We start from the raw sequence: 16,116 nt of genomic DNA on the forward strand, positions 1-16,116 counted from the left end.
AGTTCCACAATTCAAGCTTAAGCAAGATGATACACCACATGCAAATATGCATTGATCTCAATGAAAATCATATTGAGAAATAGGGGAAAGTCTAAGCTTTCCAACAATGTGTTATTCAATGCCAATAAACATATTTTTCATTGTGAAAAATAGATTTATATTTTTCATTGTGAAAAATAGATTTCCTAGCATTGAACAGTAAACCTTATTCTATGGACAACCCTCATATTTTGCCAATTATGCTGAAAAAAATGCGACACATGTTTCTTTGAACTTGTAAGAACTAATATCTGTATCTCAGAGCCAGATGAACGTAGCTCCAAATATTTCGAGTTTATCAGTGCCCTGTATGTAGAAGCCTATTCCGCATCGAGCCATGTGAACATAGTTCTTAAAAAGATATCCTTTCATTTTTTTTTTTTTTTTTTTTTTTTTTTTTTTACCAGGGATAAAAGAACGTGTGTCTCATCCTTTGCATGAGCCAGAAAAAAGTTTTTCCTCTCTTCTGTAAAATTATCATAATGCGACTTACGTCCACTTGGCTGAGGTACAGATATGTAGCTCAATATTTTAAGCAAAAACTGTTCTGTTGAGGTATTAGAACAATTACACATTTTTCAAGCTTTATACATGTTTATTTTTTAAGACTTGTATTTTTATAATAATTTACAATATTTCTGGTCATAGAAAAACATATTTACAGGACATTTTGCATCAAAAATTTACAATGATGTTCAATTAGTTATTTTGTAACCATGTTTTTGAATGTTAAAAGCTATCATGGAATATACTTCAATTTGGAATTATGTTGATGAAATTTTAAAATATTCCACGGTATATTTTATGATAACTATTTTTCCCCCCAAGTTTTTGTTTCATCATATGTTTAATAAATAAATAAAAATTTGTGAAAAAATATTAAATTGTTACTTTTCTAGCTTTTCTGTTCGGGGTACACAAAATTACCCCTAGATAATTAAATATTTTTGATTTTCTTTCAAATCAAACATTTTTAAATACAACATTTACAGCGAAAACAATTTTGGAAAAAGAAGTTTACATCAAAATTGCCTTTTTTTTTTGGGAAATTATGATTGTCGTTATTTTGAATTCCAAATACTGGAATTGTAAAAACATGAAATCATAATCTTAATAAAACATATTTCGTGTTTGATTTTATAAAATTATCAACACAAGACATGGAAGAACAAACATTTACAACATGCATTTTTATATGCATGGCACTCACCGTCTCAACAGCGATGTTTTAAGACTGTTCTGTATTTGCATAATAAAAACACGTACGTAAATCTATGTACATATGATCATATGTTTCTCTCTCACTCTCTCAGATGAATCACTAAAGTTGTAACAACTATGAACACTGCATTCAATTTACAAATGTATTCGACTATTGATGATTTTTTGTACATTCTCATACAATGAGAAAAATTACAGCTGAAAATCAGCTTCAACAAAAAAGAACACAAAAGTAACTTTATAAAGCTACATGAAAACTGATAAATTAACATATTGAAACAACAGAAAGGTCAGTTAGTTGTAGCATAATGGGTCTCTCTTTTATTGTATACAAAAATATTTCAGGTCAAATCTTTTGTATATTTTTTACAAGCCAGCTTTTCAGGAGGTAGGTTTTTGCTTACACTCAAACTGAGATGGCAAATTAAGAGCATTATTTTACGTATTTCACACAAATTGGATTAAGTTACGCATTATTCCTTTTTTTATTGCATTCTTGTATTGGTTAAGTAATGAAATTACTTTTTACACAACTATTCCATCATTGCACTGTCAAGTCATATACACATGAAATTAAATAACTTCTCATAAAACTTAACAGAACTATTTCTTCCTTACTTACATAAATACAGAATCTGAAAAAATTGTACAATAAGTAAGACTTCTCACCACATCTAAAATAAATACATTCATATTGCATGCTTTAAAACTTTTGTCAAAGATAACTTTTTGGGTTCATTCACGCCCCATTTGAAACATTTCAACCAAAAGCTTTCAAGAAGGTAATTAAAATTAGGAACAACTTACTATATCCCCCCCCCCCCCAATTTTCAACTTCAAAAACATAAGAAAGAAAATAAATTGCATTTCAGTCGTTTGAAATAAAATGCCAGAGCTGGGGAACCACAACACAATGTTTGAAGCCGTTCGCTTCTCAGTTGGCCAAAGAGAGGTGTCAGTAGACTGACAGGCACAAGATGGCAGTTGACAATGATGCGACAGCAGCAAAACTTGCTGGAATTAGTATTTGGTGAATCAGTACAGAGGTGATAAAAACGGAACAACTTTTCTGAACACCAAATAGTACAATGCTCGTGAATGAAATTAAAAAAAAAAATTAATGCTATGATGAAACTCTTGGGCGCTTAGATGGAGGTACACTGTTGGCATCCTCTTCTTCGTCTTCCTCTTCCTCTGAATCCTCATCAGGATAATCAACCAGTCCGCCCTAGATAAGAGGCAAGCAAGTGACTCAAACTGAATTTTTATTAATAAATATGCACTCAATATGCACTTTTTTACATTCCTAACAATTAAAGGTGAGAAAACACCAAATTCATTCAAGCTAGGCTATCACATATATCACAACTATTATTAAACTTTCATTAGCAAAATTTTGCAAGGTTAGAGATGGTTTTTACCAATTTGAGGGGAGATTTTTCTTTTTTTTTTTTTTGGGGGGGGGGGGGGAATTGATATTTTACTAATTAAAATGATGTTTACTAATTATAAATTCTTAGAAAACATAAAATATCACACATTTACTTACTTACAAACTTATTTAAAAAAAATCATCAAAACATCAAAAATTATTCCAATCATCATTCAACTCTTAATTTTGAATAACATGTGTTTTTTTATATAGTTCAATGAATTTTTTTGACAAAAATTTGCCATTTTTTGGGGGGGGGGGGGAGGGGCAAGGGGAATTAAGAGATTTTGAAAAGGGAAAACTGCTGGTTTAGTTGGGTAACCATTGCAATTCTGCTATGAAGGTAACATACACAGGGTTGCCACTCAATTCTTGTTCTTGGTAAAAAATTCCCTTGTTTCCCGGTATGAGTAAGCAGCTTTACAAACAAGCTAATACTGATATTTGTATAAGAGAATTAATATCTTGATAGTTTCATTGGGGGAAAAAATGCAAATAAATAAACTGAATAAGAGGAAGTAAAAATTCTAACTGAAATAACAGTCTAAAACAACATCTAAACTGAAATAATAGCATGGTGTTTGAATTTATATTACTTTTTGTTTTTTTTTTAAAAAAAAAGACAACCATTCATTACTCTGATCTTAAAAGAGTCCCTACATCTCGGCTCAAGGAGGGGGCGATCGCCCCTTCCTTGTATCCGCCTTGACCTCAGACTATTGATTGTGACATCATCTTTTGTAACAGCAGCAGACACATCCCTGATGTAGGTACAATCTTACTGATTGATTGCAATAATTGATGTTTTAGAAAATTTCTATATTTTCACGGCAATAATTAATGTAGAGACAACCATTATAATTACAACAATTTAGCAACAAAAAACGAGGTTAAAAGTTGTCGATCAACTTATACTAGAACGGGATAAGAATGCATATAAAACAAAATTCCTCAACACTTAAAGTACAGTAACTCCACTCCTCCTTATATTCTGCTTGTTGGGGGACAACAAAAAAGCATGATATACCCGAAAATGCTACACAACTTAGGTCATAAAAAGTAAATATTCAACTCAAGTACAAATTAATGATGTGTACCAACAAAAAGATTATCATCATATCAGGATGATTTTCTTAAAAGGCAAAAAAAAAAAAAAGAGTTTACCAATTGTTCCTTTAAAATTTAAAAAATAATAACAATTTATAATATTTTCTATAACGGTGGAAATAACCTATTTAGATGTAAGGACAACATAACAGATTTGTTCATGCTAATATCTTTTATCTGAAATATAATTTTCTGGGAGACAAGAAAGATGAGATAAAAAGAGGAGCTATGTAATGAGGAGTTACTATACCAGGGTTAATACTCTACTTTGAAAATTAAAAGTAAGGAGTTTTTAAGGAGTTCATTTTACTTTTAAATAAAAACTATAATGAGTCGACTGAAAGTAGTAGAGGCCAAAATAACTGCCAACTATCAAAAAAATTGAAATACAGTCGGACCTCCATATATCGAAGTAGCAAATTGCAGGGAAAATATTCGATATATAGAAATTTCGATATATGGAAACGATCTCATTTTATCATAAAAGTATCCTAAAACATTAAAATAAAAGCTAATTTTCGTGCATGAAACCAATTTATAATTTATATGAGTGTCAAATAAAATGAAAGTTGATGATTAAAAAATTAACAGAAATTACTTTTTTACGCCAATCATACATCTTCATATTTTTCGGCAATTCAACTTGATCGCAACTTTAGGGGAGTTTCGTTTAAACAATGTGCTCGAGAGAAAAGTAAAAAATCAATCCACTTAACTTGAATGATTTTTACTGAAGCTAAAAAGACTAGGAATGATAATCAACAGACAAAAGGGATAACTTGAAACTGATTTTACAGTGTTACTGGTTACAATAAACTTGAGGGAATTTAAGAACTTCAGAACGGGAAAACGACTTAACTACACACCCTTCAACCCCAGATTTCTTATGAGTTCTGTAGCAAACTTTAGTGAACGTAATTTTCTCCTCTAAACTTCATTTTTCATGAGACAAACAGTCTAAAGCGAAAAAAAAATCTATGAATGTCTCGGGAAAAAAAATCGATATACAGAGATTTTTTCGATATATAGAGACAGTTTTTCTATGTAATGAATATATAAATTTGTTGTGATTTCGATTTATAGAAAATTTCGATATATGGAAGTTCGATATATGGAGGTTCGACTGTATTTATAGGATACAAAAGGACTAATTTCAAACACAACAAACAATTTTCGGCGAAGCTTGTGTTTGATTTTGGCATAGAAACATAAGGTTACTCATACGAGATTGAAATACAAAAACTTCAACTTAAATATTATGGATATTTTCGAAAAAATTGTACAAATTATTTTAATCCTCAAAACAGATCAACATTTTGTAAACAATTTCAAAACTTTTGTGTGACTCTGCGCTGATAAACAGAGAAAACTGACTAATTTTAAGAGTTTTCCCTCTAAAAAGTATGAAAATTATAATTCTAGGAAATAGTGGTACCACTGTTTAGCTATTAAGTTGCTCTTTCATCTATTGTATAAAATATGTTATGTTTATTCATGTCAAGTAATTAATATCTACAAATTTGAAAAAAAAAAAAGCGATTTAAATTTTTAAAAGTTCAATTTTTTTTAATTAACAAAAAATTACAAACCCTGCCAACTACAGATGTTATGTATGTATTAAAACACTTAAAGAAGTTGAAACAAAAATAAATTTTAGCCAGCAATTTCATACTTAAATTTCCAACGTAATTGAAGCAGACTCTCACAAAGAACATAGTTTGGCTTGAAAAATGAACTTTGTGATTTTTAAAGGAATAAAAAGAAATTTCACTTATTTGCCCCCCAAAAAAACATAATCAGCATCAAAAATTAAAAAAATCTTTTTTCATAATCAGATGCAAAGAGATTGCATTAATCAAAATGAAAGCATCAAAAGTCTAAAGACCGCAAATAAAAGAATTTATTAAAGCAAAAACAATTTAGAATGGTAACTTAACAAGTCTACAAGGTGTTATATTTTTAATAATTATCGGCATAATCGTCAGAAATTTGGAAAAAAAAAAAAAAATCGGATGTGGGAAAGAAAATAAGTTTAACGAAAAAAATCGGATTTCCGGTATTAACAGACCGAAAAAATAACAGAATTCCGGTAAAATTCGGCATAACGTAATCATTCGTATTGGAGGTAGAAGAAAATCTTCAAGGTCGTAATGAATAAACACAGAAGAAGTTTGTAAGGTAATAACAGCAAAATTCAGGAGCTTTAAGGGCCCTTATTTTCTTTTCTTAAAAAGAAGGATATTATGAGCAGTTTGTAAGGAGCGTACGAACCCCGTGTACACAAATATATTTGTTTTTATTATTTGTCTTGTGAAATATTTTTATCAACATTAGCATGCCAACCCTTAGTAGACCCTAGCCTTCTCCAGAGGCCTTTCCCATTCCACTCTCCTGCCAGAAATTGGATCTCCGGGTCCCAACTTTGAGAATTAAAAAATATGTAAAATATTTTCAACATGCAAAAATTTATTTGGTTCAAATTTTAAAAAGTTTAAGAGTCACTTAATTACAGTCATTTTTTCTGCAGCAATGTTTAAAATTCTTTGTGAAAAACAATCTTTCAGGGTTCTCCTGTGTTACACGATTATAGATATATTGTTATTATTTCCAATTTAAATTTAGGCTTCATGCTCTAAATTAACAGTCCCCAAATTTTTTTAATCGAAGTTTACAAATGTAGTTTGCTCAGAGAAAACTTGAAACAATTTTGCGAAAATTTAAAAAACAAACTTGCTTATAAAAATCATTGGTCTAATTAATAAAAAAAAAACCTACCTTTCGTGTTAGTTGCGGAGATTTTACTTCCACAGTTGGACTTAAGGGTGTTGTAACATTTGATGGACTGTTAGTTCTCCGACTATTTAAAACAGGAGAAAATGACCGCAATGGAACTGTCTTGACATTTTCTTTGCCTTCTGCCTCTCGTGCTAGAAAAACAAATCATATTATAAAAACTGTATAATCATTTCATAAAATTTTACCTATATCATTAATTCAATTACATAATCACTGTAATAACAAATTTGGGACTGCTAACATATTTTAACTTTGTCTTTAGGGAGAAAAGGGACATGAATTCTTTAAAAAAGGCTTTATTTCAACATTTAACACTATGACTAAAGAGAATTTCGAAATATGTACATAAATCTTTACTTTTAAAAATGTAATCCTAATGTTTCTTAAAGATAAATTATGGGGTATAAATAAACAATAAGAATAAAATTTGAAATCTTACATAGTTTTGTTTCATAAAAAAGCAAGGCTTTTGTGGTATTTTCTGAATTTATAATATTTATTTCTAATTAAACACAAAAAATAACTTAATTATTACCCGTGTTTTACAATTAAAATGCAATAACGAAAACAGATTTTAAATGTATCTAATAGCAATGTACATTAACTGCCATAGACAAAACAAGCTCCTGTGGATGAGAAAAAGAATTTAAATCATTTAAAATGGAAAAATGCAAAAGCAAACTATTTTCAGTGTGAATTTTTAAAGCCATAAACATTTGATAATATTACTCCCCGAGTCTTAGAAGGAATGACTCAATGGAATATTAAGAAAGTGATTGTAAAAGATGTATCCTGGCAATGATAAATTTTAAGTTTTTAAAAATTTCACCAGTTTTTTGCACATTGTAAAAATTTGCTCATCTTCCAGTTCTGTCTCTTTCTTGTACTACTTAGTTTAAAATTTCAAGGTAGTAAAAGAAAACTTGGAAAAAATGTGCATTAATGCTGCAAATACAACTTTATGCAACAATTAAAACAATTATCAATTCTTACTGGAAGCTATTCATGACCACCTTAAAAAAAAAAAAAAGTAACATCGAGAAGAAAACAGCAATGTGCGAATGGATAAAAGAGAGATACATGAAAAATTAAAACTGAAACTGTTTTTGAAAAAGTAGACCACCTAGAAGCTCTGCAAATTACATGAAATTACATGAAGTCTAAAGATTACTTAATAACTAGCCTTGTATATTTCAAGAATAGAAAAAAAAACCACTTTTTTCCATTTAAATTAATTCAGTATTAAATTTTAATACTGAATTTACTGGATGGTTAAAAAGAAGTAATGGGAAAAGGAAAAGCAAGAAGTGTAGATTTAAATAAATTATTACAAGTTATTTTAATCAACTAAATTTGCAGTCAATTTCAGTATTCGAATTTATAGGAAATCTAGCAAAGTGAGAAAATAAAGGATGAAGGGAAGACATTGTTTATTTAATGACAAGTTTTCAGTGAAGAATAAATACAATTGCAGTGAAAAGTGATGATGGCTTCACAGCAACATGTTGGAGAGTATTGGGACATCTTAAAAATCGGTCTTTTCAGTGCAACATGCTGCTGGAAGTGCCCTTTTTGCAACTATATGACTGTTCACTCTTAATCTTCAAGATCAAACAATGAGAAATTTTTTAAAGTGGAAACAAAAACCAAAAGTTTGAACCACCACATGAAAGACAAAAAGGAGAAAAAAGAAGATAAAGTGGGAGAAAAAAGAAGGAAAAATAAGAACTCGGGACTAAAATGGTAATTTTTTCGAAAAATAATCTTCACCTCGTTTTTCTAGAATCTTCCCAATTCCTATTTGATCAAATTCGTCATCTAAATCTTTATGTTCATTTACAGGTTCTTCATCATCTATTTCATCATCGTCATTAAACCACATTTCTTCATCTTCATCAATCTGCCTAGGGTCACGGCGATACCTACTATTTCTCATTATCAACGAGACACTGGAAAAAAAATAATTAGTTAAAAATATGAAAAATAAAAACATTGAATGTACATACAAAAAGAATAGCAACAGTAAAAGCTTACTTATCAACAGAAGAGCGATCTTTGCGATCCAAATGCTGTTCATAACGTAACCTTAAAGATCTGAATGTTTGAACATAATCTACTTTATCTAATACTTTTCCATAACGTTCAACAACATGACCACACAATGTCTTAACATCCTCCTGTAGGAAAACAATAATAGTGTACGAGTTAGTTCACGTAAAACACAAAAAGTCTATCACAGTTGCAGAAAATGATAAATGGATGTTGACATTTATGCATGACACAAAATTTAAATAAAATTACTTAAGGTCAGGGTTCCTGACAGAACGTAAGACTGTGCACTTTAAAAAAAAAAAGTCAGGCGTAAGAGATTTCAACCTAACTTGAATCACTACGAGCAAGTGAAAGAAAGAAAAGATAGAATGAAAAACACACATCCATAAAAACGCCGAAAAAACTGGAACAGCGATTTTCAAAGTCTTGATTTTACCAAAATTGAACTCTCATTTCTACAGTGTATTTTCTTACTGATCCACTTCCACACTCTGCCTTATCCTATAGTTAAGTGCACTGCTCTATTAATAGTTATCCAAAGTGATTAATTTGTAAAGTAAAAGTCTGATAACCTGAAAAATATGAGAAAGGCAGAGTTTGAAAATTGCAGCTCATTTGAATATAATGACTTAACAAAAATCGAGAGAGCAAAAATAGGACCCTCATACAGGAGTACACTGCACATTTCCATATTTTAATTTTTTTACCACTCTTTTTGTTTATTTTTTCAAAAATATTTATATTTATCTTCAACTTCACACTGTTAAATGGTAAATCAAAAAGGAATCATGTAACTCCAAAAAAGTATGAGATTAAAACTGGCATGGTAGATTAATACAAACCTTTGCACAAACAAAAAATAAGCTCTTAATTTAAGAGCTGATAAGCTATTCAATAAAATATTCATCAAAAAGTATTTCTTTGTTTATTAGTATAATTTTTTTAAACAATTGAAACTGTGTGAATCCCGAGTAGTGTCAGAGTTTCCGTCGTAATTTGAATATGAACTTAGTAATAAATTCCACCTATACCAAAATACGAGGCAGTACTACTTTGCCTTTAAACATTGGAATATTTTATAGAATATATATTTTTAAAAATATTTTTCTCAATTTTTAGAATTATCACTCGAATTTTTAATTCAGGGGGACATTTTTTCGACCACTTTTTCTCTTTTAATGGGAACTCTGCTTGAGGTCATTTCATTTAATAAATGCATGCATTGTAGATACATCAAAGTATACCCTTTTCCTTATTTTATAATATCAGAGTATATTTTTGCATGCACACATATAACATAAATTATGGTGATTAATAGTGGGCATGTGCCAATAAGCAAATTGGGCATTAATTGGTTGATTAATGATCATGATGATTTTTAATACAATTGCTTCCTTACAGTTTTTAAAAAGTAATTTCATATTATTAATACAGTAATATTATGTTAATTAGACACGAAAAGTCAAATATTCAGTTAGTTGCCTGTATTCAGCAGACGCTTTTAACTCAGAAACTATTTTTTATGTTATTAGTAAACACTCAAACCAACACTTTGAAAATTCACAGTAATCTTCAAGCACCAAGCTAAAAGTAGAGCATAGAGCAAAGTATTGACAAATGAAGCATGTTGCAACACTGCAAATGTGCACATTTATTCAAAACAAAAAAAATTAAAACCTACTTAATTAAAAAAAAAAGTAGGAGAATGTAAGACAAAGTGAAATGATGAAATATTAACTCTGCTTTTAGCAAAACCTATCTGGTAATAATTTAACTATGTAAAACACATGTAGTCTATTCCAGTCAGGAAAAAATTATATCTGAAACTCAAAGCATATGATAATACTATTTTTAAAAAATGATACTCAAACTAATATTTTGTTGCAGGTCAAAAATTATTATTGTTATTAACATTTTAAATATAAATTAAGACCTACTAATATTTGGTGAAGCATTTATTTAGTTAATATTAAGTATATTTGTATTCAAACCATTTTGTACAATTAGTCGAGTACATGCCGAACAAAGTGAAAGTTTATTTCATTTACTAAATCACTTATGGGTTCATTTATAAACTAATTTATTTACATTTCTCCATTTAATAATTCACTTATTTGTTCATTCATTTACTCAATTTCTTATTCGCTCACTGTTTTAATCACTCATTTACCTTTTCACGTATATAACCTAATTATTAATTTATTTATTACTTTATTGTTTTATTTATTCATTCATCCTTTTATTTACTTATTTATTTGATCGAAAATAGTTTTTGCAATGGCAAAAAAACCATTTCCTTAGAAAAATATTTCATTTTTCACTTTGTCTCATGGAAAAATAAGTGAACATTTCCCCCCTTTTTTTTTAAAGGCGAAAATGTATTGCCAAAAATAATGCTTTAATGCAAGTTTTATTATAAAATACAATGCGCTTTCTGTATGTGTTGTAATTTTCAAAAAAAAAAATTCCGATTCCTTCAGTTTGGAAAAGCTAAGTTATCTTGCATATTACACTTGGCTCTACATTCCCCTACATGAAAATTTTGAAAATCAAATGATAAAAGAAAGAATTAAATAAAGTGAAGAGTTATAAGTGTAGGAAGAATTATTTATAAATCAGCAAGGAATGGTTTATGCCTCAACCATCCTGAAACACTCATGTTTTGCGTTGTAATTTAAAAGTAATGTATAAAAAAGTATATATATTTGTGAAGGGGCCGCAAAACTAATTTGCGTCTGAATCAACCTCTGATGTTTTTAAAAATACGCCAGGCTTTTGTGATTACAAATGCATTTTAAAATATTGTCAGAAAAGAAAATGACCAACTCACCACTTTAATAAATTCAAACATTTCAACAATAGCTGAGTCTAATAAATTGTATCTGCCATTATTTCTTTTAAATGCCTCAACAACAGGCTGGAACAAATTGCCACCAGTTATATATCTATTGTAAAATTCATCTTTGAGTCCAATAATTTTTCGCATAAACCTGAGAGCACCTGCAAAAAATCAAACATACAATAAGAAATTAAGTCACAATGACAACTAAGAAGTGCAAAAGGTAATTTTTAAGCACACATTTAACTAACAGTTTTTAACCATTAGTTGATGTTTTCATAGAAGATTCTTTACTTTTCTAACTCCTTTCAAATTATTTGAAAATCAGTTTAAAGTACTGAATACAATTGTCAAAGTTTAAGAAACCTGTGAACTAGGACAATTCCCTCATTAGTTTCATTCTCAGTTAGAAAGCAAGGCCATAATGTGCTGAGATTTGGATCAAAGCATTTTTCTTTTGATGATGACTTAAATTCAGTTTATGAAAAATCTAGAACGTTAAATAATTATATTTCAATTTTAGTATAAAGTGAAAGCTATAAAACAGAGGTATAAAGTTTTACATACTAACATCTTAATCAAATCAAAAGTGATCTCTCTTATTTGATTTTGTTCAATGACAAAAGAAAAAAAAAAGGGAACCCTTTTGCATAACTATAAGCAATATTTTAGAACTAGAAGACCTTAAACAAATCATTTGAGGCAGTGAGAAGCAAAAGGATGTAAGTGGACATTTTCAAGTTTCGAGTAAAACATGTTTTAAGATAAGGTCCTAGGTAGGCTTTCATTGAAAAGTTTTTTCAAATCCTGCTGTATAACAGACCCTACCAGAGCTACTAGTACTATCTCTTGCCTCAAGACAGAGGAGAGGTTCACCTAAAATTTATACAAGTATCTCCAAATTTTTAATTTTGCCATTTACATCCCTTTGCTTCTCACTGCCTCATTTGGAAAAAAAAAAAAAAAAGTTGGAACTTCTCAAATTTTTACAATACGAAGAAAAGGCAAGACAACCATTTGCTGATAAACATATTAAATAACGAACACTATTTGCAGAAATAAATTTTCTGATCAACAAAAGCATAAATACGTTTCCATGGACAAGCAACAAATCAAACAAAAATTTGCACAAGCATGAGGAGTTCAGACGAAGTTTCCAAAGAAAGGGATTGAATTGAACTAATTTCCACAAAAGTTGCTCACAGGAGGTTTGCGAGACATGTAATTTTGAATAATCAGTGGGTCAGCTGTGGAAAGCAAGACCAGACACTTGTGATAAATAAATTAATTTTATTTCCTGCAATTGAAAACCTGAATGAGATAAGTAAAAATCTTGAGGAAAAAAATGGGGGGAGGGGAGGGGGTCAAATTCTGGAATTTAATTGGTATAATAAAAATAACACAGAAAAAAGTTACGTCTTTTGAAACAACTGGATCCTTCAAATTTGGTAGTTTCTTCAATTCTCTTCTAACATACAGATGACATTGTGAATTGGCCTAGGTCTTAACACTTTTTAGAAGTGTCTATACTGTTTACAAAAATGGCTGTGTGCACAATATAACATGTTCAAATATTTGAATTTTATGAAAATCAATGTTCAGTGCAAAACATTTGCAAGCTGTAAAATGGGGTATGAAAAATGAAAAACTCAAAAAAGCGATGGATAATTTTCAACAGAAATTAGGGCTAAGGATTCAAGGCAGGAGTTAGTGACTGTTGATTTCAAGTATTTTTTCATCAGTTTAAAATGTTAAAATGAATGAAAGGAAAATACTTTTTTCAGAAATATTTTCCCTTTCACAATTAAAAAAAAATTTGTTTATTTTTCCACCAATGCTTAACTGATTGTAGATAAATGCACACATTTTAACTCAACAATTGCAAAAGCTGTTCTTTGGTATTTCTATATCTTTCTTCCCCCTCCCTTTCAATGACATCAAACATTCCATGGTCAACCTAAGTACAGTTGAACTTGGTTCATACAAAATGTCAAACATCTACAAATTAATTCACATTAGTCGTTATTTGTAACAATCATGAATGAGTGATACTGTGAAGAAAAAAAGAAATGCTACTTCTATACTTTTAGTACTAATACACACATTGTAATCTAATCCACAATGGAAGATGAACAGTTTGGTAATCACGCTTGCTGACATGAACACTTAAATTTTTTGAAATGTTTTAAATCAAAGAGTTTATTTTAAGACTGTTTCTTTTAAGACTAAAAGTTTAACAAAGCAGAAATTTTTTGTGACCTCAAGTGAACTGACAAAACTTTCATGAGACAAATAATTTTAAGATTTTTCATGACCTATAGATGAACACAGTGTGAAGGAGCTTTGAGAAAAATACTTTTTAGGGTAGGGAAAATTGTTGCCAGAAATACATTGTTGTTCTATATATTTATTTTGAAGGATATTTAATAAATATTGATCAATAAATTAATACTTTTTGTGGCATGACCAGCACATCCACAGTATTTTCATTATATCTATTTTGAAAATATTTCTTAAAATAATTTTAAAAGTTTTTAAATATGTGTACTGAAGATGATTAACACATAAAAGTTTTCCAAAAATAGTGATTGATTGAACGAAATTTGGGAACAATTTGAGGGAAAGAAAGGATGTATGGATTTAAAAGTTTTAAATGTGTTGTTTTATTCTGCCAGAGTACAGGAGGACAAAAAAGATCAAATGGATCACATGTAACAAATGTTTGGATTTGTGTAAAAAAATATATTAGGTAAATTTAAAAAACAATAATCTACTTACATAATATTAGGAATGTATGCTTTGACTTCATTAAAACTAGTATCCTTCGTAATAAATCTTTTTGTAAAATATAATTTTTCACATGGTATGTATGGTGCTCGACACAAAATGATAATAATTCTAAAATGAGACTCATTAGCTGAGCAGTTTGGCTGTCTTCTGAAAGAAAAAAGAGCGAAAATTAATAAATATATTTATTATATCAAGTGCATAAGTAAGATATTTAATTCATCAGGTCTAAAGCTTTTAAAAAAAAAAAAAAATCATAAGCAGTGTTACAAATATGTGGCATTAGGGCTGTTTTGCAACAAAATTTCGGTTTTGACGCCCAGATTTCCAAACCTAGATACCAAATTTGTCGCCTAAAATTTCAGATTGATTCAAACTTTTTATTTCTCAACTTGTCGCAATCATAACCAGTAACTGATGCAAAGGAACAAAAAGATATTTTACTTAAATTTTAAAAATTAAACTGGTATGTGTGCATTGTTTCTATTCCTTTTTTTATAACCTCAATGCCTATTTAATTTTTTAAAAATAGCCGCAAGAAATTTTCACATCTAGAAAACTTACCCCTAGTGTCAAAGTATATCTAGATTTAAATTCCTCATTCTAACACTGATAGTGATTTTAAGTATTTGTTGCTTGTTTGCTTCAAAATCGTGAATTTATATTGAAATTGGGCTTTCATTTCATACATAAAAATGTTTTAATATGACAAGGAGTTCTTTAGTACTTTATTAAGTTTTAATTTATTGAGAACACAAAATATAGCAGTCTCGTAAATCTGAGCTAATAATTGGGGTTCACGCTACCTTGGATTAATGAAAACTCGTATTGCCCGGAAAATTTCTTCAGATTAAAATTTTACTCTTTTAGATAATATTAGGAGAAGAACCTTTTACTTCCTTATACAAATAAAGAGAAGTATTTTTTTCACAAAAAATTTATCACTGAAATGTCAACATAAATTTCACTTTTTAATTCTAAACGAGTTTTGCCTTTTTTTTTCAATGTCTGATCCTATTTATGAGTGCAAATTTGAAGGCAACCAAACATGCATCTTAACAGTGATGAATCCACTGTGATGAGTTTTGTTAATACGTCTGTATGTGTCTCACAATACACAATCAAGTTTAGTTGTAAAAATTTTAAATTCCGTTTTTACGACTTGTGCGGTGTCAAGTTGTGAAAGGTCACATGGCGTCTGTGATGACATCCCATACAGACGTGCATACAGTTGGGTTTGAAAAAATTTTAGTTTTTACTGTGCTTTAAAGAGCGGTCAAATACTGGAGGTGAGTAGTCAATTACTGGCAAAATCTCACTTTTTAACTACTACTGAAAATAATTTGAAAATTATTAACTAAAACAGAAAAATAACTAACAATCATTAATTCTGATAGGTTTATTGACTTTTAGAAAATTTTCAATTATTTTATTTTTTTTTGTGAAATTAGGTAGCATTAGTAGAAATGTCCACTAAATAGTCAACTACTGGTGAATCATCCTACATCATGTCAAGTTTAGAGAATACAAGACATAAGCATAAATGTTAGTACTTAAAAAATAAATTACGAAAAGAGGTACTTTTGGAAAAATTAGGGGAGAAAAGAAAGTTCACATATATGTCACTGCTTTAAGAGCTCAAATTTTTATGCTTTCTAAAATATGTAATAATTCGTACATGCAAAATTCATTAAATAAAAGCAAACAATTGTTTCAAGAATTTTTAAGTAATACGTAACAGTGAAATTTCGTTTTAATTTTTTCGAGAAATGCAATATGTACACTTCTCTGGAGGACCACCTTTCTTAATGACCGATTTTTCTAGGAACAGCTGATGGTCGTT

General features: G+C 29.3%; 1 protein-coding gene across 4 annotated transcripts in view; it reads right to left on the bottom strand.

Moving 5' to 3' along the window:
* Positions 1 to 621: 621 nt before the first annotated feature.
* LOC129223387 (serine/threonine-protein phosphatase 4 regulatory subunit 3A-like) overlaps positions 622 to 16,116 on the bottom strand; it is a 74,602-nt gene continuing 59,107 nt past the window's right edge. For 2 of the 4 annotated variants that reach the window (XM_054857978.1, XM_054857976.1), the window contains exons 12-17: positions 14,265 to 14,420; positions 11,478 to 11,647; positions 8,630 to 8,772; positions 8,366 to 8,544; positions 6,575 to 6,726; positions 622 to 2,488 (exon numbers count right to left, since the gene is read on the bottom strand). In XM_054857978.1, the coding sequence (XP_054713953.1) occupies positions 2,384 to 2,488; positions 6,575 to 6,726; positions 8,366 to 8,544; positions 8,630 to 8,772; positions 11,478 to 11,647; positions 14,265 to 14,420 (905 nt within the window). In that variant the 3' untranslated portion in view covers positions 622 to 2,383. Of the gene's footprint in view, positions 2,489 to 6,574; positions 6,727 to 8,365; positions 8,545 to 8,629; positions 8,773 to 11,477; positions 11,648 to 14,264; positions 14,424 to 16,116 lie in introns of all 4 variants that reach the window. The other 2 variants (XM_054857974.1, XM_054857975.1) reach the window with 1 other exon arrangement.

This window comes from Uloborus diversus, chromosome 5 (assembly GCF_026930045.1).
Source record: "Uloborus diversus isolate 005 chromosome 5, Udiv.v.3.1, whole genome shotgun sequence".
NCBI classification, from domain to species: domain Eukaryota; kingdom Metazoa; phylum Arthropoda; class Arachnida; order Araneae; family Uloboridae; genus Uloborus; species Uloborus diversus.